At 37.0% G+C, this 27,884-nt stretch overlaps 2 protein-coding genes and 1 long non-coding RNA gene across 4 annotated transcripts; 2 read left to right on the forward strand and 1 right to left on the reverse strand.

The window, feature by feature from the left end:
• Positions 1-1,064: 1,064 nt before the first annotated feature.
• LOC113671554 (charged multivesicular body protein 2a) lies at positions 1,065-14,298 on the reverse strand. The gene is made up of 9 exons (XM_027187783.2): positions 14,058-14,298; positions 13,510-13,597; positions 12,279-12,383; positions 5,173-5,223; positions 4,629-4,700; positions 4,101-4,183; positions 3,285-3,339; positions 2,542-2,639; positions 1,065-1,442 (listed from the first exon to the last, which is right to left on the reverse strand). Exons 1-9 carry the CDS (start codon positions 14,135-14,137, stop codon positions 1,418-1,420), a joined length of 657 nt encoding a protein of 218 aa, XP_027043584.1. The 5' UTR covers positions 14,138-14,298; the 3' UTR covers positions 1,065-1,417.
• On the forward strand, positions 7,756-9,620 carry LOC149033902 (uncharacterized). The gene is made up of 2 exons (XR_016183002.1): positions 7,756-7,919; positions 9,455-9,620. It is a non-coding gene; the product is annotated as an uncharacterized LOC149033902 (long non-coding RNA).
• Positions 14,299-15,507: 1,209 nt separating the features above from the next.
• On the forward strand, positions 15,508-27,079 carry LOC149033903 (atrial natriuretic peptide receptor 1-like). 2 transcript variants are annotated; one of them, XM_089194193.1, is made up of 22 exons: positions 15,540-15,649; positions 15,841-15,930; positions 16,851-17,536; positions 17,711-17,988; positions 18,223-18,358; positions 18,638-18,868; positions 19,376-19,466; positions 19,625-19,730; positions 19,975-20,055; positions 21,357-21,434; positions 21,665-21,769; positions 22,101-22,172; positions 22,566-22,734; positions 22,806-22,952; positions 23,548-23,725; positions 23,963-24,103; positions 24,557-24,680; positions 24,770-24,838; positions 24,975-25,149; positions 25,447-25,545; positions 26,066-26,157; positions 26,478-27,079. In XM_089194193.1, the coding sequence occupies exons 3-22, from the start codon at positions 16,876-16,878 to the stop codon at positions 26,583-26,585; spliced, it is 3,141 nt and encodes a 1,046-aa protein (XP_089050319.1). In that variant the 5' UTR covers positions 15,540-15,649; positions 15,841-15,930; positions 16,851-16,875; the 3' UTR covers positions 26,586-27,079. The 2 variants fall into 2 exon arrangements, with proteins under 2 accessions (XP_089050318.1, XP_089050319.1); XM_089194192.1 differs by lacking the exon at positions 15,841-15,930 and having other exon boundaries at positions 15,508-15,649.
• The last annotated feature ends 805 nt before the right edge of the window (positions 27,080-27,884 follow it).

A 27,884-nucleotide genomic window follows, 5' to 3' on the forward strand; every position in this document is an offset into this window, starting at 1 on the left:
CATACAGAGGAATCGGCACTGTAGAGAGCAATGTCTAATTTAGATGCTTTTCACGAAATGACCCTTTTTAGAAAAACTGATCTAACTCTGCAAGGAAAGTGTGAAAGTTTAATGAACTCATTAGGATTGACGATCTGATTTTTTTTCCTAAATAAAACTTTCACACATTTCAATTCGGGCCCCGAATAATTAAGCAACATCGACTCGATATCATTTTCAGACTGTTTAATAGTTTTTTTTGGAGGAATTTTATGACCACCATCAGAAAACAGTTTGATGAAACCTAAAATTCCCTAAATTACAGTGCCAATAAACTTCCTCCTCAGCTTTTCAATTCGTAAATGTCGATGACTTCCTCAACCCTTTTTCATTTCATTACTGCCTGCAATCAACATATCAATCTCAGTCCATTGTTAAAAGATTTCGCTTCAGAACAATTTAGGCTCAGCCTGATTAATTTTATTGCGCTAAAATCACTGAGAAGCCTTCGTAACGCTTCCCATAAAACTTCACAAGCGCATTTTTTCAACGACGAAAGGTAAAGTTCACAGATCGACATGAAATCTCCTTCTGCCGAGAACGCCTACCTCAGGCAGACAAAGCAACGTATAAAACAAGCTTAAAAACAGTCTCACTTGTCATGGTAACCACCCATAGTAAAAGAAAAAAAGAGAAAAAAATCCCCGACTTTTTTAGTAATTCACCGGAAAACAATTTTCAGGTCGTCAATATTTCTCAGTCGGTCAAGTTGTTTCCACGCGAAGTATAAGGAGAAATGAACAGTTTTCTTTCTGGGAGTTTTAAAGTTCAGGTTGCTGCTCTCTGAACTTCCTGAAATTTTGAAGTTGTCTGGAATAGTAGAGATAAAGATTTTAAATATCAGCTTAGGGCGATCATATCGTCTCCTGGACAAAAAAAGAGCAGCGTTCCAAAAACTTCGTTTAACGATGTACATAAAATTTGCGTGTAAACATGCTTACGTTTCCACACGCATATTTTGAGAACGCTGGGAAAAAGTTTACATATAACCACCGAAAACCCAGAAAAACACTTCAAACATAAGGTATGGCATTTTAAAATATGTTTATTTGAAGAGAATTACGCGGTGGTATTTACAACACATCTGAAACCTTTCACATGTTACATCCAATTGGACGCTCCTGGTTTACATAAAGCATTCAGACACAACAAGCTGAGAGGGACATTCCCTTCACCAGCTATTAAGACTTTAGCATTAAACATTTCCTCGATAGTAATGTAAAAAAAACAAAACAAAACAATACAATTAGATACTCTGATTAAAATACAGATGAGAAACTTGAGACCGTATTTTCAACATTAGAAGAACAAAATCTAACGTTCTTTAACAAAGTAAAAGTTGGTAAGTTTAATCCAACAAATTCGGCCTTTGTTGTTTTTATTCCCTTCGGAGATTTTCCAACCTAAAAGAAAGAACAGGTTAAAACTCAAATAAACACATAGGAGAGAACCCTGTTAACTCGAACGGCCAAGGAAAACGAACATCCGCTCAAGAGAAGGGCGTTCTAGTGAGCTGATCGTAGGAGTAAAAGACTTGAAATGTTTTTCCAAGTTAAGTTAAAGTTTGCTTCAGGAGGAAATTCAAGTTTGCGATGTTTCATTGAGTAAACTTGAGACTTCTAGTAGATCGCATATACGCTTAATTCTCTGGGTCATTGTAGGAATATATGGTGCTTCAGATTTGTCCTCACTTTGAGGGTTCGAACGAACCTCGAGTATTTTCCGCTTTTAAGTCATCATCTTTTGGCGTTTAAAGCGCACAAAATTGGTCATTAGGTCTAGTGCGCATCAGTTAGAAAGGAAGTCAGACTGGCTTTTTGTTATATCATTAAAAGGATCACGGAGCATACAGCAGTTCGGAAAAAAAATATTAAAAAAACGCTTGCGGTCGAGGTCAGGATCGCTTTCCTTAGAGGGCTCAGTGTTTTCTCTTTAGTGCATAGGGGTGGGGAGGGACAGAAGTTGAGATGAAGAAAATGTCCAACCCTCATGGCCATGTCTGTGGGGCCAGTAACATCGAAAGCGCCATGTGCAAGGACAGACGCGAACGTTGGACAAAGAAAATCTTCTGAGTTCTCCAAAGAATATCAATCCCAGCCAGAGGAACTGAATTTCAGAGTCTTTTGCTCTCTCAACTAAGTTACTGAGAGCTCATTGCTGAGCTAAGCCGTAGTTAGGTTCATACAGTAACACTCGCGTGTGCCGCACCATCACACGAGTGTGACACGCGTGCAATCCCACGCTCTGCTAGCTCGAAACACGCACAATGTGCGTCACTACACGCATCTGCATGTAAAACACTGCTTACGTGTTATTTTTCTAATGCATGCGTGTACCTAGACGCACTGGAAGCGCGCGTAATTCCCCTTAATTACAAGCGCATGACGCGCGTGGGGGTGCTGCAGTACACGCGAGTACTTCTGACGAGTGCCCTGGATACTTTTGGAACCAGCAGTGTTGAAAGCATCCAGAGTGTATAAAACAAAACAAAAAGTATCTAACCGGGCCTGAAGGTCGGCGTCGGCGTCGGCGGTGGCTACGGCCTGTTTTGGAGCTTCTTTAGCAGCTATACCTCCCGAAGTGGTCGGCAGTCCCGTAAGCTGAAAAAAAGTATCAAATGTGATATACCTTAAGTTGATCTAACTCAGAAAAAGGATACCAAAGTCCTTTGAGCTTCAAGCTTAAAATTTTTAATACTCCCTTATTGTTTGCGATCACTTTTTCCAAAATTTCACATCCTTAAATGAAGAAAGACGTTTCTTCATCTTATCATGAGTGTGGGCGTAGGACAGAAAAAAGTTTGAGTACTTGTGAGAAATTAAACCCTGGAGGAATCAAACCTTCCCGCAGAAAGCTTAGAGCTGTTTCCAATTGAGCGTCGAAAAAATAAAACTTAAGTATTCACAGAGACCAATCGGAACGAAGGTTTAAATTACCGCTAGCCAATGAGATCTCGAAGGGAAAACAAGCAAACTTCTTGAAGCGCTGGAAAACGCGAATGACTAAGACGCGGTTGTTGTAAGTTTGGCAACTTATTGGTTGAGAGGATGGCACGGGTTTTCTGGGCCAATCACAGAGTTAAATTAAACCAAAGCAATTCCTGATAACATATAATGCTCCATAGAAAATTGCTCTATTGGTGCATCTACAGTTGTCATTGTGCTTGGGGACTGTTATGAGTGACTAAAGGCTTGCCATTTTTGATAGTACTCACTTGCAGGAGGTTTGACTGTGGTAAAACTTACCTCGTCATTCAGTGTCAGTCCTAGCTCGTCAAACACTTGTTGTACTATTTGCTCACTAAAGAGGAAAAAAAACCAACATTTGTGGAGTTCTTTCAGATCATTAGAAAGAGTTACAACTAAGCCATCCTTTACGTTTGTAGAGTATTGATTGATGAACTGGGCTTCTGATCAACAGGTCCATGGATCCACACCTGACTGGGTCTTTGTGGAGAACATCTACTAAACTTGGTGTAAATTAGCATGAAGCAACTAGTGGCTTCACTACCACCCCCTAGATAGGATGCCAGTCCATTGCAAGGTTACCTCCCAGGATTTAATCAAACCTTCCTGCTAATTTGCTGGAATCCATTTATACTCCTGGGCCCAGTTGTTTGAAAGCCGATTAGCACTAAGCCAGTGTTAAATTTTAATGTCGGTTTCTCTGAACCTTTTTGTATAAACAATTTGCTGATAATTTTCTCTGTTCTTATAAGAGCATCCAATCACCAGATTGTAGAAAAGTGAAAATTGTACTGAATTTTCTTCTAAATCTTTCAAATCTGAAATCCAATTTTACACCAACACTGGGTTATCTCAACCCAGCTTTGAACAACCCTGTCCTGAGTGGAAAGTGGCACTGTGGGAATTAAGCGTTTTGTCCAACAACACAATACAATGATGTGGCCAGGTCTCCACCCTGATTCTCTCAATCCTGTGTACCAGTGCACTGACCATTAGCCCACATTGTCCCTTCAGTGTGTAGACCACTGGTCAAAAGATATTTCCATCTTCCTCCCAATAAAATTCCCCCCAAAAATTGTCAGGTTCCTCTGTCACCTCTCCTCATCATCCTCCTCATCTCCCATGACATCATCAATTGCATCATTCATCATCTCTTCTTTCATGTCCATAATTTCAGACTGAAAGTAAAAACCAGTCCTTTCATTCAAAATCCTCTTTAAAAAAATAATCACTAACACAAATCAATCTTGAAGGCCAGGGTGGTCATTAAAAAATGTAATGATTGTATGATCTTAACTGAGCATTGATTGAATTGAGTAATAGCACTATTAAGTTATACTTGGGTAGGAAGCCTAACATGTTGCAAGGTATACTCCCTTACAAACATTTGAAACTCTCTCTCTCAGATGTGATTTCCAGCATTCTGGGAAAAATTTCTCTAATTAAGTTTTCTTGAACAGAAATTGATGTTAGAATCAGTTCAAAAATACTTGTCTTCTGTCTTTGTTCACAGTTTACAAAATAGCTGGCACAAAATTGTCTGACAGCCAACAGGGTTTCCGCCACTTATCAGCTTCTAAAGTCAACCCTGACGGTCTAGATTTTCCATAATTTACAGTTCACCTGCTTTTCAAATTCCATCATGATCTTCTGAATCTGTGGCAGTTTTAATTGTTTGTTCATGGTTGCCATCGTCTGAACAGAAAAGAATGAAAACAAAAAACTATTAGCTATCTCAAAAAGTTGTTGTGATGATTTCAAAGGGGCACTTAGAAAAAAAAACACTCAAGTAATTTCTGGTAGTAAGACTCTTAGATTAGATTTCCCATCCACAACTTTTTGTATTCTCCTCTGAAACATAGGGATAAGTAGATGTTGTATCAAAACCTTCATTCTGCCCACACCCGTTCTGTGCATAAGCAGTTACAAAAAGCCTCTTTCAGATTATAGGCCAAAAACTCCACCAAACAGTAATTTGGTCAATAACTTTAAAAATATGTGACCCTGACTACTAAAACACTGCAAAACCCACACCCAGTAGTCAAATGCATCATTTGCTCAAGAGTTTACATGTTTGAAAACATTTGAGCAGTCAAAATGCCAGTTTCATCTTTTCCTTACTTAACAATTACCATTGTAGTCAAGTCTTTTTGTTTAAACATCATACCTTTGCAACTCCCTTCATTGCTTGTGCCATGGCGTTATTTGATCTCAATGTCTGTAAAATAAACAAACCAATCACTCAAGCAAATGTTGAAAGTGAAGCCCTCTGTAAGATTGAATGGAATTTGGCTTATTGCTGAGATAGGAAAAGTGGAGAACTACAAGAGACACCTAAATGCAAAGATGAGAACCAACATCACACTCAACCCACATGCAAAGCCAATCAGGGGAACCAAACTCAGGAGCAATCTATACATTTGCCAAATGAAGTTTACAACCACAAGTACTTGTAATACATTATGTTGCACTTAGTTGGAAATTTGTAATAAAGAATGATTTATAATGGCTGCAAATTTGAAGGCACTGACATGCAAAAAAGATTTTTTTTCTAGGAATTACGGGTAAGACTTTTAAAACCAGCACAAAAGATAATAAACTGAAGTAAATTTTCCATTTGATACGATCAGTCAGGGTCAAATTGCAAGAAATTTAGTCAAATCATTTAGGAGTTAAAAATTAAAACCAGTATTAATAAGAGAAATTATAAAGCAAAGGTAAATTTTACAGTTGATGTTATTAGATCTGAGTGACAGAAAGAAGTTATTAAAAACTTATTTCTTAGTACACTCTTCAGCCCAAAAATCAAACCAGTTTTTTTTTCAATTAAAAGGCACTCTATCCACTTGACATTTTCAGATGTTAGAGGATGTTCAAATCTTAATTGATAAAAATCTGCATTTCAAGTTATCGCTCATAATGGTGTCAAAATAAAATTTAAATAGAGAAACTCTCAATTGTGGTGCAATGGTTGCATAAACTACCTTATCCAATAGCTTCAGGTAACCAGAAGGTAACTTCTTTTAATACCAATTTCAAAATTCTGTACAAATGATTGAATTGATGGGAGGAAAATTATATTGACTAATTCAAGATGCTAATACAATTTGTATTTTGTTACTCATAAACTGGCTGCATCTCTTACCCATAAAAATTTAAAAAGACCCAAAACATAATCTGGATAATGACAATTTCTAACAAACTTATTATAAAATAATGTAAAATAATTTTCCTTCAGGACAAGAACAATGAAGGTAAGTTTGGAAATACTGACAGTTGCTATTTTTATCTTGTATATTTTTTAGTTTCAGGTGGATAATTAACAAGATTTCAAACTTATCTCTGTCAATAAAGAGAAAAATTGATTTGCCTGGGTACAAGATTATAGCACCTAAAATTATGATTTGAAAATTTGGGCAAGGAAAAATGTCAAAAACTTTGAAAATCAAGGCCTTCCCTTTAAGGAAAGAAAGGGAAAAACACATTAATTTCAACTAAATATAATTCTTTTTGCATTCAGTGGTGTTGAAAACAACATTGAGAAAGCATAATTGATGACAAGTTGTGGGGAGGCACAGCTTGGTGATCAATTTCTATAATAAACAAGTGTTTAGTGACCCTTTACGCTCTAAAATCAGTATGCATATTCTCCATAATGTTCTCTATACATTTCCTGAGGTACTGACAAGGAGAATTTGTTGAACAATCCAGAACTTCTTTAGTTGGTGATCATTTCCTTTATTCTCATGACCTTAATGTTTGATTCAGGAGATCTTCTCAGGAGAAATTACATGTTGGTCACCATAAGGGGTCAACAAGTTGACAGTTGTATTTAGCGAAGCATTAAAATATAAAAAAAAAAATGAATTTTTTTTTTTTTGGCAAAATCTACTCCTTTCTTATATTTTATTTCCCTAGATTAAATTCATCCAAACAATTAAACTGCGCCATCAATGATTCACACACCAATTATTTTTACGAGTCAACATACACAACTGTGGTACACTGTGGAAATTACTCTGTGCAATTTGCACAGTCATATCAATTTCCTTACATGTATATATCATTTTGAGGGAATCTCCTTCAAGAGAAACTCAGAATTTTTGCAACAAATCTCTGACATCTCTCTTTCTTTAAACCCTTTAAACCCTAAGAATGACTAGTACAGGGCTAAAAATTGGTGGTTGCACGGTTGCCAGTGGTGAGTTAAAACTGAACAGGGCCACCAAAAATTAAGGTTTGAATGCCCGATGTGTGACTATGCTACAGAATTTTGAAAAGTTGCAATGTAAATTATGGGAAGTACAAAGTAAAAAATAGAACTCAATATGTAATTTAATTGGACTACCTTTCTCTTTGTTTCTTTGTGTGGACTCTTAAGATCATCCATTTTAGTGAATTTTTTAGTTCTGAAGTGGAAATTCCGAGCCGTTTTAACAGTGATTTCACAAGTGTATGGTGGCCGAGAACTGCCAATAGAAAAATCCGCATTTTTGAAAGAAAATTGTTTTCTTTTTTATTTTGATTTACATTTTTTTTTATTTTTCAATTTATTTTTTTATTTTTAAAATAGAGTGAAAGTAAAATCAATTGAAATAAAAATAAAATAAAATAAAACCAAAGTAAAATAAAATAAAACCAAAGTAAAATAAAATGAAATTATTCGACCCAGCCGAGAGCTGCCACTACCAGCATGCATTGCGTGCATCGTAAAGATCCAAAATGGCGGGAATATAGGGACTGTTCTCCCGGTCAGCATTAGATTCCATCCACCAAAACCACCTTGGTCGAGAGGGACTGAGATGGAATGGTGGAAAAAAATTACGAAGCTACGACAACATGCCGACTTATCCCGATGACCCAAGTGTATTATTTGTTTGGGAAATTGCGTCAAAACTTTTTACTAAAGAAATGGTAGGTATTAATTTATTGTTCGATTGTAGTATTATAAAACATTTTACGCAATTTTATGCAGATATTTCACGTATTTAAAAGGTGCTTAGATGTTACGTAGTTTTGGTGGATGTCATTAGGGAACATCCACCAAAACTTTGACCAAAACCATCAACAATATATTTTTTAAATTTTATCTATAGCCATTGTTAGATGTTCAGGGAGACAAAAGATTTATACCACTAATTAGCAGTTAGTGCTCTGGCTAATTATTTTTTATGGTGCACAATTGCTGACCGACCAAACGTTCATAATGATTATCATAACTCTTAACACAGAATAAAGTGGTTTTGGTGGATGTTTCTCTCCATCCACCAAAACCACCACAGAAATTTCTGCTACTTCCTTACAGAAGACTGATGTGACCTGCTATTTGGAGTACATAACCACAATCTATTTCTTTGTATGTAGAGATATTTTGGAAAGTTCTTGAGTCAGCACCTTTTATTATTGAAACCATATATAATCATAACATGGTGCATAATATAGAATACAAAAGGTTCTGGTGTGGTAATCATGTAATCTTGAAACAGGAGAGTTTTTAACTGACTTAAACTGATTTAAACAAACATTTGCAACAAAATTCCAGGTCCAGAAATTTCTTCCACTATTTCCGCCAAAATCATAACCTTTAAGTACAACAAATCAGCACATTAGTAATTGTTATCAGGGGTCTGAAAATCCCATAAATCTTTCACATTTATTTCAAGTAACCTTTAATTTCACATGGATGAATAAGTATACACTCAACATGCAGAATGTCTTACAGTTTACAAACTATTTCCCTTTTTATGGATAGACAGTGAAAGGCCTTTGCCACATTGGTGAATCAAACCATTGTATACCATGCATTTTGTGATAATTGTTTGTTTTTGCTCACAATACCCAGAAAAATGGAGGGGATAAATTTAAATAGCAAATTCTATGGTTAAAATTAAATAACATTGGAAGATCAAATTAACTTTGTACTGTTTAAAATTCAGTTTTGGTTTCTTGCTTATTCCAGCCTCTTGATATTCAAAAGCATTCCTTGTCATTTTTGTGTTCTTCTGTGTACATAACTTGAAAAATAAACACAGAGAAAGGAAACCACAAAGGATTACACTTGAAGCTAAAGCAAAGTTTAAGTTGAGCCATAGCTGATCCAAATACTGAGCACTTTGTATTGTAACCCATTTAGCAGTAAAGTTTATCTATATGTCTGCCAGCTTGTCACAAGTCTTACCCCTCTCCTTCAAAAGTCTCTATAAATAAATTTTTCTTTGTGGTCCCTAATTGATGATTAGTATATTACAGCTCCTCAATTTTCCTCTCTCAAGTCAAGGTTACTCTAAATTTAACAAAGTAATGGACTTGATAAAACTCAAACTATAACTCAGCTGGCTGCTACTTGCAACCTTAATTTCTAGATATCAGTATACAATAATCAATATGTTATAAATAAGAACCCTAATGCTTAATTTTGCAGTGATCACCTTCCTCCTTTTCATTTGCAGACCAGACTGGAACCTCTATAGGTGTGTTTGCTTGTTTTGAGTGGGGATGGAAGAAAAGGAGTCATGCCGCATATCTGATTTATTAAATCGCATTTGTTCTGTTTATACATGAGTAGAACTACCTTGTTCTCTGAAAAAAATAAAATTTCTCGCATTTTTATCTGTGCTTCGCAGTCAAACTTCCTTGTGTCTTAGACAAGAAATCTTATTTTCTTGAAAACAAAATCTTTGTTTCCAGCCTTCTGTAATAGGTAAATATAACAGTGTAAGATGAGTGACAGTGTATTTCTCAAGTTATTTTTTGGAATGTGACAAAACGGAAGTGTCATAGTGTGATAAGGAGCAAACATATGATTGCTTGATAGAATGCAAAAAATGCAGAATTGCATATATTTTCTCCTTTGTCAGCAGCATATGTTAGTGAAAAGTTTTTACAATTGTTAACTTCTAAACCATCTTCAATTTAGCCAAGATTGAACTGTTATCACGTTTGTCATAAAAGTATTCTGAGATCAATGTCATATGACCCATTCATGTATTTGACCTTTCAAATTAGCAAGCCATAGTTGACAGAAACACAAAGGTTGAGGATAAAAAGAAATTATTATATACAGTACTTCTTCTGTATCTTTTCGTTTCCTTTTCTCTCCAGCTGTTCAATCTATGCCGTGCTGGCAATTGAACATTTTCCTTCCCAAAATTGGGAAAGGCACACCAGTAAAAAACGAATTTTTGCTCCTTAAATATCTCATGCATCTTCCCCCAGTATTTTGTGACTTCTGTCCGAGGAAGGAGGTGTAAGCATTAAATTAACCCGAATGATTCCACGATTGTGGTATCATCCAAGCCATGCCAGAGGACTTGAACTAGACAAACTAGTGAGAATGCACAATAACGCTAGCAAAGCTTTGTAATGCTAAAGAGCTATATCAAATATATATAAATATATGTTCCCGAAACCTTTGACAGCTTTAAAGAAAGAAAACTTCGTCGTCAATCCTGTTTCAAATTCCGCAATAAGTTTAAGCGCCTCATCAACAGAATTTACGTATCCTAAATTATCTGCATGTCTACCATCAATGGTTCGCGACTTAAAATTCTCGCTATGCTGTTTCTGTTTGTTCCTCAAGAATCATGGGATTTACAGCTTTTGATGTTCGGCTACATCACTTGCGGATTTCCGAGAATCTTCGGTTATGTTTTGCAAGTCATTAAATATTCCATCTCAGTCCCTCTCGACCGAGGTGGTTTTGGTGGATGGAATCTAATGCTGACCTGTTCTCCCGGGCTGTTCTCGAAAATGGCGGATAGCAGGGTTTCATCGTGGAAAGAAGACGATCTCCTTAAAGGTGCACTGCAGAAGTATGTCAAACAAGGCCTCAAACGCGAAGAAGCGATCGATTTTTTACGGAGAGACTTTCCTCAATACGCCTGGAAGGACCAGGAAAGCTATTGGGATATAGAAGCATGCACAAGAAAATAAGACAAAAATATGACTTGTTAGTTATGCGAGATCAAGTGTACGATGTGATGTCTGATCTTGACCCCGATGGACTTGCTGCTCGCGGAGGCGTTGGAGCTAAGAAGGCAAGGCGAAAGAAAGGAAACTTCTCTTCGAAAGGACCAAACTGGGTCCACTCCCTGGACGGTCATGATAAATTAATGGGTTTCCAAAATTCCACATTTCCAATTGCTATTTATGGCTGCTATACAACCTTTAAGTCCGGTATTTGGGCAAGAGTCTTGCACGATGGGCCCTGTTCTCCTGCTAAGATATCACATACGAGATTCTTTCCGATTTTTTGTAGAAAATGCCTCTCACAAGCGCTCTTGATATTACCAATGGTCAATTCCTCCGTTTCGTCGAAGGGAACAAACTCTATTGGCCCAATCCTTGTATACTTTTGGGCCTTTCCAGAAACTTCTGCTGACAAACGTTGAACTGTCAGTTCATCTTTCCTTCGATGGTCCTTGGGCTGGTTTTTTTTGGTACGCTTTGCTTTAACTTTTTCATTGAGCCTCTTCCATGCATCGGCCATGATGAACTCGAGCGTGTGACAGTAACGCACGCAATGCATGCTGGTAGTGGCAGCTCTCGGCTGGGTCGAATAATTTCATTTTATTTTACTTTGGTTTTATTTTATTTTACTTTGGTTTTATTTTATTTTACTTTGGTTTTATTTTATTTTACTTTGGTTTTATTTTATTTTATTTTTATTTCAATTGATTTTACTTTCACTCTATTTTAAAAATAAAAAAATAAATTGAAAAATAAAAAAAAATGTAAATCAAAATTAAAAAGAAAACAATTTTCTTTCAAAAATGCGGATTTTTCTATTGGCAGTTCTCGGCCACCATACAAGTGATCCACATTCACAACATATAGATGCCATTTTGATAACCAAGTGACTCTGAACTTTGTGTTCTTTCCTTTTAATTAACGCTCTGTTAAAAGCCAAGTGGCATTTATTCAAGTTTTTCATTTTAAACTAGAGGAAATCCAGGGCAACTTCTTTTTGGGATAGGACACTAAGAATTCAAGGAAACTGGCCCAACTGGCCACCAAGCACTGGAGTTAATTTTCAGCCCTGTTAGAATCAAATTTCTCCCCACAATATCAGCACTGAACCACATGTTAAGGTCATGAGAATAAACGAAATGATCACCAACAAAAGAAGCTTTCAATTGGCAAAAAAATTCTCCTTTTTTTCCTCCTTAGGAAATGTATAAGGAGCAGTATGGAGAATATGTATACTGATGTTAGGGTTTAATGGGTTAAGCATTCAAACTGATAGAGGCCCCCTTTAGACAGTGCTTAACCTACCTGGATTTTGAGTGAAACCGCCTGGATATTTGCGCGCATTACTATAAATTTCTTGACATATCTTCTAGTTCTCACAAGATCTTTCGCCATTATCTTGACTGCATCCTGTAAAGTATACATTATGTGTAGTTAACTCTTTAACTCTAGGACTTGATGAACATTTAACTTCTCCCTATAATATCCATACATTATCCAGCAAACAGGTAATGAGAATACTCATTGATAAACTTATCAGATAGAAGTTATGTCAATCTAATACCAAATTCTTGTAACTAATCACAAGGAAATCTGCAGCAGCTAGAGGGGAGGATGTACAATCAGATCTTGGGAATTTAAGGGTTAACAGGAGGGAACTGCCTCCTACTTGAATAGAAAACTCATGCTATGTAGTGGAGGGGGAAATAGACATAGGCACCCCTGGAGAAAGGGCTGGAAGGGAATGGCATAGGAAGAAAGGGAGAGGAGAGGGGGTGGGGACACAGGCCACAACTTCAAGGGAGCCTGAGGGGGCTGGGGAGGAAAAACCAAACATAAAAGTTAAAATTTCTTAACAGCTGGTCTGCAATGCTTGGAAGCACAAGAGTGAGATTCAAGGAGTACATGTGACTGAACATACCAGGATATTGAAATGTTAAGAAATGAAGATGAGAAAAATATCTGTTGGGGAGATGTACATGTACAGGGGATATATGCTGAATATAGACACAAATGAAGTCGATTTAGAGAGACACTGTGAGGTATGGGAAAAATTGTGGTAAGATACCATATAAATCAAAACTGGCAAACTGAGCTGGATTTTCAACTTTTCCACTGGTTTTCAGTTACAAGATATAATACCCAGAAGTCTGTCTAGGATGAGTGGTTAAAGTATATGTTTAACAGGTAATCAAACTTGGGAATTAAAATAAACAGGCAACTACTGTGCTTACTCTCCTGACAATCATAAGGAATTTTCAATGATACCAATTTAAACTGAAGATCTGAAACCCCACGAGGCATGAAACAGACTCATGTCTGGTAAAAGGTAAAACAGACACAGTCACATACTATAATATTGTAGCTATCAAGAGTTATATAATTATTTTTTTAATAAAATGGAATAGAATTTCACATCTTCCCACCAGAACATGACCTATATGCTGTATGTGGTCAGACAATATTTTGAGTGGAAGCTAAAACATCTTAAGGTTCCAAAAACAACTTAATAAATCTGTAATTCTTACAGACATACCATCTGTCCAAGTTTTGCCATTTTCTTTATATCAGCTATGACTTTCTTTTCTTGTTGTTCCATTTTGGCTCGCTCTCTATCAAGATCTCTGAAATATATGAATTCAAAATTCTTAAAAATGATAAGAGATGAAGAACTGGACTGAAATAACCTGAGTTGTACACGAAGGATAGCTGAGTTACCAGAAGCCATGGCAAAATATGAAATTTTTACCACTGAACGACCCAGGATGATAAATCAATTCAGATGCTTGCGATAACAGGATAATCAATTACTGTGTCGAACGAAATGCTCGAACAACTCGACGTACTTAGTAGCTAGAGCTACAGCACCATGTCAAGCATTCGTTCTTAAGTGAAATATAAATAATTTCCCTTGGAAACAAATCTTACGCAGAAAGAGACAAATTCTACGAAAAAACTGTCTCTGTAAATGTGCACACTATACAAAAGCAAGCAGCATTTGCCTTTTAGAATCCAATATCAGCTAAAAGTTTACAAGACATTGGAAAACAGTACGTAAATTCTGAAAACTAAAATAACACGAACCTCATCGCTCTGTTTAAAGCTCTCTGATGTTGCTTAAGCATTTGCTCAGGAGTCTTCCTCTTGCCAAATAAAAAATCCATGACCAAATCCTTTCACTACACTAGGTTTTGAAGAGTAAAATGTTTCTGAATCGAGGAAAGCTGGAACAATTTTGATCGATTACAAGCTTGCCTTACTACTTAAATTTCCAAAATAGAAACTCGACGTCACTGTAGAATCGTGGGCTCAAATCGCGAATTTATACGTCATGTGACTCGATGGGGAACTGACGTCATGGCGTTGACCCAAAGCTCGCCATAGCTGCTGCTGGGAGAAATAACCGGCTCCGTTTGTCGTTTGACTACATTGAAATTATTTTTTCTTAAACCAGTACTAAGTGAAGTCCATATTAAGCGAACACCGACTTTACGGTGGATTTTGTTTTTGGATTTTAGCGGTGAATTTTATCTCCTCATATTTAGTATCCTTCTGTGCATTTTATTTATATAATTCTCTGATCAGTAAAGTTCAGCTTCACCTATTGATCTATGGTCATAAAATGGATAGTTAATCAATTAGTTGTGGTTTTATACAAGCAAAAATATAAGTAAAAGGCAAGAAAACAAAAAAAAAGTCAACAATAACCGTGCGTAAAAAAATATCAAAAGGTAACCGAGACAAATCAGGCAAAAACGATATCAAATTATGCATAAAATGATCAAAGCGCTTTTTAATTGATATGTTGTTAAGAGTTGAGAATTGACCAGAATTTTGTCTTTCTGATCGTCTGGTGACCTTGACGAGATCAGAGATGACTTTATTACAAAAAGTCAAAGCCAAAATTTTCTCACCTTGATAGCTTAGTTGCAAAGATAGTTTAACCGCTAATTTGGCCAAGTAGTAGAAACATATCTCTAGGACTTTGACGAGTCCTGTGAATCCTATTAATCAATACCAATATTCTTTGTTGAGATGAGAAGAATGAAAGGCAGGAATTAGAAGTGAAAGCCTCTTTCAGAGGCCTAATCTGTGGCAAATTTCCCCCCTACCTGCCCCCCGCCTCGGGCGCCCCCACCTCCGCCCAGTCCCAAACCCTTCTACTCGGCTCAACCTTTCCTGCATCAAAAAGCTGCCTAACATCGAGCAATTCACAGGTTGTTAAACATTTCGATACTACTTTCAACATGAAACAGAGACAGGAATTAATACAATCCATCTCAAAGTAAGAAGCATTTTTCATTTTCCCGCTTCATCCTTTTCATTCGTGGTCGTATCTTTTCAAAACTTTACTTCATGCAGTGCGCACACTTTGCATATACGTCATGAATGTCTCGAATGTCACGAATGTCACGAATGTCACGAATGTCACTACGTCAAAATGGCGAGAATACATCAGAGGTTCATTTGAACACACCAATCAGAATGCGTCATCTAATATACCGACCAATCAGATTTCGCTTTGTTGTTTCGCGGCGTCTTCAAATTTTTTGGCGTCAACGCCTCCTGGGTTGAAGTTTTGTTGTTTTTCCTGATTAGCTTCAAAGGGGCTCCGCACTCGGAAAAAGTTACGATTTGGCAGGACTGTAAAAAAGCCTTATCAGGAATATCACAACGTGAGTAACTCAAATTCATAGGGAAAAATTTGTTTGAGATTCAGATCAAATGGTGTAGTTGAAAGTTCATGTTATTGCTCCAAACCAGCTGAAATTTATGTCTAATGGTTAGATCATGGATGGGTTTTTAAATATAGTAAGGATAATTTTTTAAGTAGTCATTTGACAAATATTCTTTCCTGTTGTTATAGGCTAGCATTTCCGCAGTTCGGACAAAGTTCTGTAAAAATTTTAAGGGTATTCAACAAGGCTTGTCTTACTGCAAGGGAAGATCGCCTGAGGTAACCAACTAGATGAATAAGTATGAGGGGACATAACTCGTTCTTAACTTACTTGACCGTAATAAATGCAAGCATTTGGAGAAACTATTGGACCATAGACTTCCAATGCGCCTTAAAAATATTAAATTGTTAACAGCGGCCACTTGGCGATTTCGCCATAGTGGCGTAGACCGAAAAAAGACCTTACAAGAACACTTTAGAGCAAGAATATTCGCCATTTTTTTGCTTTTTGCTTTGCATATATTCCTCTTAAAGTAAATATTGCTCGATTTGATAGAGTTTTCTCATTGTTTCCTACATTTGCCGGCGAAGTAAAAAGGCAAATGTACAGGAACTGAAATCGTTGCTTAGATTAAATTGAATTTCGACATCATCTTGACAAGGTGCTCTCTTTATTCAAAATGAACGACCTTCACTTTTTTTGTCACAAGACCAGCCCCTTTGCAAAAATGCCGAAAACTGATTCCATAAGGGGAAATTATCATCCTGAACGGCTAATAAACTGTGGAAAAAAAGTTCAACAACAGAAATCATCTGCGCGCGTGCCACATTTTCATTTCTCTGCCTAACTTGAAATATAAAAGCTGTTGATATATCCTTTTTTAAATAATTACAGGTTATTCAACCTGTGCTAGCCATGTGCTTGATCTGTTGTTTTTGAAAAAGTGAGACAGCTTAAAAAAAAAACTGTCTGAAAACTAAGGAAAAATGATCATCAAGTGTTTTTAGGTCAGGTTTTGAAGAGCTGTTTGAGAAAAAATCTATAAATATGAACAAAAAATCAGAAACATAGCTGGGAAATGCACTTCTCCATTTAATGTACTCCTCCCGGTTTAACCTATCAACGTGCTACAGTACAACAGGGCGACGCTTTTCAATGGGCGCGATTCCGTAATGATTAATGTCTATCATTTTTTCAGAAACATATGATCAGAGGAAACAACAATGAATCCTCTTCTTGTGCTTGGATCTATCCTTTGTTTAGCTTCTCTTTCTTATGCAAGGGATATCAAAATGGGGGTCTTTCTTCCTTTCACTGGTGGTTGGCCTGGTGGTCCCAGGATGGCATCAGCAATTCTGATTGCTAGGGACAAAGTAAACAGTGACCCTTACTGGCTTCAAGGACATAACCTGACCTTTGTACTTAAAGACAGCAAATGTGAAGCAAGAGCATCTCTTGCAACATTGGTGGACTATTACACAATAGAAAACCCCAAAGTGGATGTCTTCATTGGTCCTGGATGTTCAGTGGGATGTGTCCCTGGTGCCTACATAGCAGCTCACTGGAACATTCCCATGGTATCTTGGGGATGCGCAGCGACAGCACTATCAGACAAAACACAGTATCCTTACTTTGTACGGACAGCTGGCACATACACTGGTTTGGGATATCTCTTAAGGGCCATCTTAGAAAACTACAAATGGGATCGCATGGCAATCATGTCTTCAACAGAAATATTTTTTTCGGAGGCTGCTAATACAGCAAAGGTCACCCTTGAGAGAGATGGCAAATATTCAGTACCCTTTTTTGGTAGCTTTGCTCCTGGAACAACTGACCTCTTCAAACTTAAATCCATGGTCAGGTCAATGGCAACCAAGGCACGTGGTAAGTAACAAGAACAAACTTGACAGAGAACATGGATATAGACAATATTGATGCAAAATAATCTTTTGTGTTCTTTATTAAAATTGCTAACTGCTGTAAGCTTAATAATTAATATCAAATTAAAGATCATGATAAAATGAGTTGTATAGTGACCAACTTATCTTTACTTTACAGATTTCATGTTACTTTGCTATGGTGATGCTATGAGAAGTCTAATGCTTATCTTCAATGAGCTGGGCCTGTTGAATGGGGAATATGTGATAGTTGGCTTGGAGACACTTTATGATTCATGCCAAGCTGGTGATGCCAGAGATGATGAGGCTTGCAAAGCTTTTGAAGGAATCATTGATGTTAGTCAGTATATTCCAGATTCACAGGATTATACAGATTTTAAAACAGCTGTTTACAACAGGATGCCTGAAATGAACTACTCAATGAATGCACCTAACGAAGTAAGAACACTTCTTACATGCCTGAAATGTATTAAGGCAAGGCACATTTACCCTTGAACCTGAAATCCTGTACTGTGATTCATGAAATGAAACAAATGAAAGAGGGCAAAACTCATCAATGCACTAAGTGATATCATGAATAAGTCTTCCTTAGACCCCTATCAATCCCAACACTTCGTTATCAGCCTACTGATCATCAAATTACTTAATTGTATTATTGATTTTTTCTGCTAGACTACCTTCTACGCTGCATACCTTCATGATGCCATTCTTTTGTATGCATATGCCCTAAATGAATCTTTGACCCAAGGTGTGGCCATAACTGAAGGGGCAAATGTGTCAAAGTCAATGATAGGAAAGCAATTCCTAGGTAAGCATGCTTTTAAGCAAAATTCTTGACAAGATGGATCCATTTGGATACACCAGCAGTTTCAGCTATTAACATGAATTAAAAATATCCCTCTCAAGCAATATTGTCATCTGCATTATTTTATTAAGTACACATAAACCTCCTTTGTGTCAGTATTCTACAACTACAACAACATTAATTTTCTAGCAAACTGTGTTACTGAGCCCCAAAGAAAGAAACAGCTTGTGAATACTCATATATAAGAGCTGAGGTGAATTCTTTATTCTCCAATGCTAATAGGCGTATCAGGTCCTGTTGGTATTGATGAAAAGGGAGACAGAGTTACCTCTTATATGCTGCAATCATTTCTACCTGGCATGTCAAGTGTAAGAGTTGCAAATTTCTTTGGCACAACTGGAGAACTTCAGCTTTTGAATCAAACTATCCTGTGGCCTGGTGGTGCCACAGAGATTCCTCTTGGAAGACCAGCATGTGGTTTTGACAATGAATTTTGCGAAGAGGCCACAAAAGGTAAAGAAGAAATTTATAGTGTCTAGTTGAACAAGGTTTGAGTTCCCTGTACACATTGAAAACAGTAAACAAAAGAAAGTGTATGTTAATTCCAGCATGCAGATAACCAGGTCAAAAATATGGATTGTTGGGCAAGTATAATGTCAAAAGACTAGGCCCAAGTTGTTCAAAACTGGGTTAAGATAACCCAGAGTAAGTGCAAAATTTAATTTCAGGTCTGAAGGCTTGAAAAGAAAATTCAGTTCACATCTTTTTTCTTGTAATTTGATCATTGTATGTTCTTAAAAGAATTAGGAAAATTTTCCCCTAAAGGCTTTTGAACAAAGAAATAAAGAAACTTGGATTAAAATTTAACCCTGGGTTAGCACTAATCGGCCTTTGAAAAAACTGAGCCCAGAAGGTTATAATAACAGTGCACCTAAAAGTGAAGTTAACATCTCTAACATAATCACACCTTTAAGTTCATCATTGATTTCAATTGTAACTGTCGTAACTTTTGTTTTCTAGAGGAGGATCCTACTTGGTCATACATCTTGGCAGGATGTCTTACCTTTGTTTTAGTTGTTTCAATTCTGGTTGGGTTTTTATTGTGGCAGAGGTAAGCTTGTAAGTGTTTAGAAAATAATTAGTAATCTCTTGAACTTCAATGTCCTGGATGAGAAATGGTATAGAAAAAGACTTAAACCCACCAAAATATTAACAACAGTCTCTGAAGTCCCTTATTTTTTCACCTTCATCTTTGTTGGTGTTTAATAGGAAACAAGCTTTTGAAGCATCACTGTTGGCTCAAACATGGAAAGTGAAATATGATGACATAAAATGGCCAAAGAATAAAGGAAAGCTAGGGAGTAGAAAGAGTGTGGTATGTTAGTGTTGATATGACTGATGCTCTGTGTCAATTCCATTTAAATTTGTATTATTTTCTAGTCATCTAAGACTGACTCTTTCAACTTTATTCTCCAACCATTCTTGTATAATGAAAACATCTTAATGAACAGAGAGAACATAGAAAACTTGGACTGTGTTACAAAATTGCCCAATCATAGATCTAAGCATCAATACTTATTTTAGACTAATAAATTACTCTTCTTAACTCTTCTCTGCAGCAAAGTATGGCAGCAGCAAGTGAGCATGGCTCTATAGAGGACCTTCGAGGACAAATATTCACTGTTCTTGGAATTTATGAGGTTCTCTTTAACTCTTTATTTCTCATCAGGAACAAATGCTAATTCATTTGTTTACTCGTCAGATTTCTCATCTTAGGATTGTCATTTTAACAAACATGAAATTGATCTTTGAGGAAATATTTATTTATGTGAAATTCATGGTTGTATACTGTAACTAAAATACTTGGTGCAATTTAAATACCTTGTACAAAAAGCTCTCTTAGTGAAATGCTGCAAACTTGGAATCTGCATAATTTTAGATTAAATAACTGATTTTGTGAAGGCCTTTGGGGTTTATCAGTTAATGCAGTTTTTTTATTCATTTTTGTATATCACTCTTGTACTTGTTGTATATTTAGGAATCAAAGTATTAAAACTTAAAGTCTTTCATAGTAAAACCTTGGCTTTACTTTACAACATACATATGGCAATAGAGCTATCTGTTAAGGACATTGGTGACTGGATGCTGGATGCGGTGCAACAAACTCAAGTTAAATCAGGATAAGACGGAACTTTTGGTTATTAGTTCTAATTATCATCCACGACCACCCCTCGACTATATGCAAAGAAGTAATCAAATCTAGTAAACAGGCCAGGAACTTAGGAGTTGGATTCGATCAATATTTAGATTTCAAAGAACCTGTGAAAGTAATATGCAAGAGTGCATTTTTCCACATTCACAGTATCACTAAAATTAGGTGATACCTATCCCAGAGTACTACTGTGGCTATTGTTCATGCTTACATAACATCACATTGGGACTATTGTAATGCCCTACTGTATGGTCTCCCGAAGTATCTGATTAATAGACTTCAGCTTTTACAGAACTTGGCAGCTCACCTTGTTACCTTGACTAGAAGGCAGGAACATATCACACCAATACTAAGGAGCTTACATTGGCTGCCAGTTCATTATAGGATAGTTTTAAAAATAATGTTGCTAACTCACAAAGCTCTGAATGGACCGGCCCCAGATTACATTAAAGACCTATTGAAGTATAATGACTCTCATCGCACACTTAGATCTTCAAACAACAGGTTGCTTGATGAGCCTAGAGTGAATCTTAAAACATATGGTGAAAGGGCTTTTTCCTTGGTGGCACCAAGGCTCTGGAATAAACTATCACTCCATATCAGGCTTTCGTCATCAGAGGCAGCTTTTAAGGCTAATTTTAAGACTTATCTTTTTAAGCTGAAGATGGTGCTATATAAATGTATTCAATTAATTTAATTACTTATAATTAATTAATTAATTTAATTACATAGTTCAGCTTTTCCCAACAATTGTAACCCTTGTCAATTATGGACTCTGATTCTTGGCAGGGGAATTTAGTGGCTGTCAAAAGATTACAGAAGGCCAAAGTTGCTCTGGAACGTGAAGTGCTGTTGGAACTGAAAGAGGTAAAACAGAAAATTGAAGTCTTTGCTTCCCTCTTTTTGATAACTTTCCCCGCTTCTACATTATTATAATATTTTTAGAACAAAAAAAGCTCCAAAAGTCTGAGTCAGATGAATGTATCAGATGTATCTGAACAGTAGAAAGCCATCAAAATGAGGTTAAAAATGTTTATTTATTTTGTAAATTTGCAATTGCTATAAGACTTCTCTTGAAAAGGTCTTTGTTTACTCAGATGAAAGATATCAACCATCAAAATGTTAACACATTCATTGGTGCCTGTATTGATCCTGGAAACATCTGCATCTTAACCCAGTACTGCAACAAAGGAAGCCTCCAGGTAAAATAAGAACTGATTTGAAACGACAAATTATCAGCATATCTCGCACTTAACCCTTTCACTCCCAAGATCTGATTAGTAATTCTCCTTACTATCTGCCATACAATTCTTATGATGTTAGTTCAGAGAATTTGGTATTGGATCAACTAATAATCCCATGATTGATATTCTTCTCTATTCTCATCACCTGCCTGCTTGATATTGTATTGATATTGTAAGGAGAAATTCTGTCTTGGTCACTTTTGGGAGTGAAAGGGTTAACTGGGTCTTGAGGTCTTATTTTTTCAGACCAAAAAAAGTGCACTCTTTTCATAACTGAATTTTTTTTCAGGATGTGTTGCATAATGACAGCTTGAAGTTGGATTGGATGTTTCAGATGTCCATTTCATTGGACATTGCAAAGGTGCGTACAGTTTTTGGTACTGCAGTCAGTTTGATGCTCTATCAACCTTACCATCTTCATATTCTAGCTACACAATTTGAAATAAATTCCTTGTGACTTCTTACCAAAAGGTACACAATATTTTTACTGAGCACTTTTGGTCACTTTCCTCCCTATTTAATAACTGCTTTAAAATGAACAATTCAATACCCTTAGTATGTTAGTTGAATAATTAGTTAGTAGTGAAAATAATTTTTATCCAGTGTAACTTAGTTGAGATTTGCCTGGTTTTCTAGGAAAATAAACATTTCCTGTCTCTCAAATAAGCTGCATTTTAATCAAATCCCATAGCATGAGCTGAATTCATAGTCTCATTCATCAAAAGATATTTTCAATCAATTTATTGTTCAACAGGGCATGCACTTCCTGCAGAATAGTCCAGTTCAGATACATGGCAACTTAAAGTCATCAAATGTGTTGATTGACAGCCACTGGACATGCAAACTAACCGACCATGGGTTGTTTCTCTTCAAAGAAGGACAGGAGATTGATGTGGAAGCTGGTGAAGATTCCAAGTATTATGGTAAATACATTTTTGATGGGAAAAGGAGTTTGGTTCAGTCCAATAACTTTCTGATTCCTTTCTAATTTAAGACAATCTTTGGAAAGCACCAGAACACATCCTCAATGACCAGTATCCTCATTCTCAACCTGGAGATGTGTACAGCTATGGAATCATCCTTTCTGAAATTGTAACTCGTGGTTTACCCTTCAGCATGTATGAGGACTTGTCAGCTCAGGGTATGTATTCTGTGCCAATTTTTTTTAAGGTAGCTCTGAAACTACATTACATGAATGTAAGTCTAGCTATTTTGATTTAGTTTTCCCAATAAAAACAGGGTCACAAACATTTTTTATCAGTTAGACTCAGAAAGATAAAAAATAAATGATTGGAAGCACTTCTAGGAGGATTGAGTGTTGCTTCAATGACCTACAATTATCAGAAACGGAAACCTACTAGTTCTGCAATAATTGGGAATTTGTTTGATACCATTTGAAAAGAATCAAGTATTGACAGTACTGATTTGTAAGAGAATTAGTGCTTTAAAACAAACCAAAATGTTGGTTTAGCCTTGCATACTTTGCTGCTAATCTGAAGCTTTCACATGCAGGAAGGATATTAGATCAATGGGTACACTTTGCGGGGGAACCTAAAAATTCCACCTATTTTATTGCTCATCTGCTCATATTCACTCATCCACCACTCAAAGTGAACAATGGTACATAAAACTACCACTTACACAAGCATAGCTAAGGATACCAAGTAAAGTTGAAGTTTTTATTTTTATGATTTAAAATTCCACTTATGTATAACTTTGATTTAACATTTCTTAAGCTGTTGTTGAGCGTGTTAAAAAAGGAGAGATCCCATCCTTCCGCCCACGTATCACCAAGGACACTGTAGGACATACTCTCTATGTTGACATGATGAAAATGTGCTGGGATCAGGACCCACTAGCCAGGCCTAAGTTTTCAGACTGCATCAAATATCTTAAGCAGATGAACAAAGGAAAGTAAGTGAACAGATGACCGAGTTTGGAAGGTTTCTGTTGTAATTAGAATTTCATTACACACGTTTGTTACATCTATCTCAAAACACTAAGTCTCTGCTTTACACATTTTAAAGACAAAGAAGTGTAAGGTATTGTCAGTAATTTCAGAATTTGGGTTTGAGGCAGTTATGATGATGGCCGGCTTACGAGAGACACACTATTCGTAAATTTGTTGTAATTTCTGCTTGTTTTCCTCAGGGACTTCAACATTATGGATACTATGATCACCATGATGGAAAAGTACACAGATCACTTGGAAGACATTGTCGCTGAGCGAACAGCTGAGCTTGCAGCTGAGAAAGCAAAGACTGACGAGCTTTTGTACAGGATGCTTCCAAAGTAAATTGCGCTTAAAACTGCCTAGAATTAAGTACCATGCAAACCTTTTTCAATACAATTCATATAAGAATAAGGAATAAGCCTGCTGCCTTACCCTGCAACAGTCAACATTCACGGTACCTCGATATACATTTGGTGTCAGGTATACGCATGGCGTGTGCCAATCCAATATGGTTTCCAAGAGGTGATGAAGGCTTTGTTTGGTTGGATTTCAGGCTGTTCAGAAATCTTACTTTTTATTCTTTCCATAATTTGACTTATATATTCTTGACTATCTCTGTGGAAAATTTCAACTACTTCCGAAGATCCAAATACGTCGCCATTTTGTGTATTCCCTAACCCAGTCTTACAACCTGTGCTCACGGTCGCTGATATTTGATGGTATTTACGATGACATCTTTTGTATTCACTCTCATGCTACTTACTTCTTTGTTTGGTTTTGTCTGATTACAGGTCTGTGGCAGAGGAACTTAAGAGAGGGCAGCCTGTTACTGCCGAAACCTTTGATTCCGCTACACTTTTTTTCAGTGATATCGTTGGTTTCACCAAGCTGGCATCTGAGAGCACACCCCTTCAGGTACATGTACTCCCGAATTTACATGTCGTAAGTCGATCTCGTAATATCGATTTGTTAGAAAATACTTTCTTTTGTCTATCCGTTTATAGATTGTTGACTTGCTTAACGACCTGTACACTTGCTTTGACGAAATCATTGACATGCATGATGTCTACAAGGTAAGACGTGTTACATGACTGAACACTAAGATGTCTTCTCCAGCGTAAACAAGGTAAAACTCAGTGGTAGTTGAGTCACTTTAATAGAATGCCTTGACAGGAGAACACGTTTATACATCCATTGCTTATAATTCAGGTTGAGACCATTGGTGATGCCTACGTGGTCGCTTCCGGGCTACCAAACAGGAATGGAATCAGACATGCTGGCGAGATCAGTAACATGTCCTTAGATTTGCTGTCAGCAATGACTACTTTTAAAATAAGGCATGTTCCAGGAAGGCAACTGCAACTCAGAATTGGGATTCATACAGGTTAGAAACCTTTCTTAAGCTAACTTAGCTACATTCTAGGTCATGAGTTCATAAACTGACTTGCACAAGGGTTTAGCGGGATCTTCAGTTATGGGGATCAGTTCTATGCATATAATTAGCATCTTGCTGACATTAGGGGGCACGCCAAGTTGTAAAATAATTATCACCATAACAAGGGAGTTATCACCACTTCAGCGTCACCCTTATGGAACCCTGGAAAAGTTAACAAAAGAAAAATGAAAGAGTCGGTATGGGGAAATTATGTGTGTTTCTGACTTAAACAATGCCTCCTTTCAGGTCCCGTGGTTGCCGGGGTTGTTGGTCTCAAAATGCCGCGATATTGCCTGTTTGGTGACACGGTCAACTATGCGTCAAGAATGGAGTCTTCCGGTTTGGGTAAGGAAGAGCCTCTCAGCATGCCTTACACTTACACGGGAGAATTGTAGGAAATTCCGTTTTTCGCGCTGATTTCAATCTTAAATTGGCTTCAGTGATATTCCCTATAATGAAGAGGGTTCTATAAAGGGCCTAGGTTGTTTGGGTATGAAAGATCCCACTTGTCTAGCTAACAAGCGTTGAGCTAAGAAACATGATTCTTTGGAACCGAAGACATTTTTTATCTTCAGAAATTGGAAAAAATAACAATATATCTTGAGACCTTGGAACACGCGGTGTTCCAGGGTCTCAAATACAAATCATCTTGGATGTCGATCTAATTCTTTCGTCGGTACTTACACTCCATGCTCCCTCCCTTTGTCACATAAAAAATTTAACTCAAATTTCATTTACCTGTGGAGTAGCTTTCAACATTTCTGCATTTTGGTCCCCCCTTTCTCAAAAATTGTGGGCAATTCATTTTCAGTCCGCCTTTCCGGCTTTGACTCCCTCACTTACCAGAGCTCTACAATTTTTTCAGCTCTTCGAATTCACGTGAGTCCAGAATGCAAAGAAGTTCTTGATAGACTTGGCAGATACGTGCTGCAAGAAAGAGGTTTCGTTGAAATGAAGGTAAGCGAGCGTTTATCTATTTTACATGATCAAATCTTTTAGAGCAAGTGCTTTGTTACTGCGAGAGCTTATCAGAATATCCTTGGCATGAAGCAATTAGGATCGAATGCATATTGAAGTTTGTGTTCAAATGTTCGTAGAAACATCTGTAACTGCCTCAGACGACGACCTGCTATAAGTTAGCGAGTAGTCTTATTAGCCCTCTGAAGCAGCAAATATAAGTTGTAAATTCGATGCTTACGATATTATAAAATCTCAACTCAACGTGCTTCGTCCAGAATGACGGTAAATTGTAATCAAGCTTTTCATTTAACTTTCAGGGCAAGGGGAGCATCCTTACGTATTTCTTAAAAACAAGAGAAGGATTTTACAAACCTCTTCCGGATCTCTCCATGGCGGCTGGCATGGAAGAGCACTCTTTTAAGTAGATGCAAGCAATGAAACTCTTTTTCTTCCCTTACCTTCCGTAGAGTCATTTTATTGGCAATATGAACATTTGTTTGAAAGACTTGTTCTTTTAAAATCCTTTCAGGCTCGTCGCGGGCTCATCTGTCCATTCACTGTAATTTTATCTTGGTCTCGGTGTTTTCATTTAAAAGTGTTATACAAAATAAGAAGCATACTGATTTTAGAGTGTAATGGGTTAAGCATTCAAACTGATAGAGGCCCCCTTTAGACAGTGCTCAACCTACCTGGATTTTGAGTGAAACCGCCTGGACATTTGCACGCATCACCATAAATTTCTCGACATATCTATTGGTTCTCAGAAGATCTTTAGCCATTATCTTGACTGCATTCTGTAAAGTATACATTATGTGTAGTTAACCCTTTAACTCCAGAATTGATGAACATTCAACTTCTCCCTATAATATCCATACGTTATCCAACAAACAGGTAATGAGAATACTCATTGACAAACTTATCAGATAGAAGTTGTTGTTGATCTAATACCAAATTCTTGTAACTAATTATACCTTGTTCTTGGACAAGGTGCCTTACCCTGTCACCAATTTACTTTCCCGGAAAAACAAAACAAGACAGTTTTTGGCTTCATGTCACATCTATGCAGGAATCAGGAAATTGCAGACATAAATACTTTTTCTTTTTTTTCTCAACAACAACCGTGCGTAAAAGAAAATATCAAAAGGTAATCGAGACAAATCAGGCAAAAACGATATATTCAATTATGCGTAAAATGATCAAAGCGCCTTTTACTTGATATGTTGTTAGGAGTCTAGAATTGACAAGAATTTTGTCTTCCTGATCCTTTGGTGGCCTTGACGAGAGATGACTTTAATACGAAAAGTCAGTCAAAATTTCCTCACCATTAACCGCTGATTTGGCCAAGTAATAGAAACATCTCTAGGACTTTGACAATACCAATATTCTTTGTTGAGATGAGAAGAATGAAAGGCAGGAATTAGAAGTGAAAGCCTCTTTTAGAGGCCTAATCTGTGGCAAATTTCCCCTCTGCCTGCCCCCCGCCCCGGGCGCCCCACCTCCGCCCAGCTCCCAACCCCCGCCCAGCTCCCAACCCTTCTACTCGGTTCAACCTTTCCTGCATCAAAAAGCTGCCTAGCATCGTGCAATTCACCGAAGGTAGTTAAACATTTCGATACTGCTTTCAACATAAAACAGAGACAGGAATTAATACAATCCATCTCAAAATAGGAAACATTTTTAATTTTTCCGCTTTATCCTTTTCATTCATCGTCCGCTCTTTTCAA

This window comes from Pocillopora damicornis, chromosome 14 (genome assembly GCF_964200805.1).
Source record: "Pocillopora damicornis chromosome 14, jaPocDami1.2, whole genome shotgun sequence".
NCBI lineage: Eukaryota > Metazoa > Cnidaria > Anthozoa > Scleractinia > Pocilloporidae > Pocillopora > Pocillopora damicornis.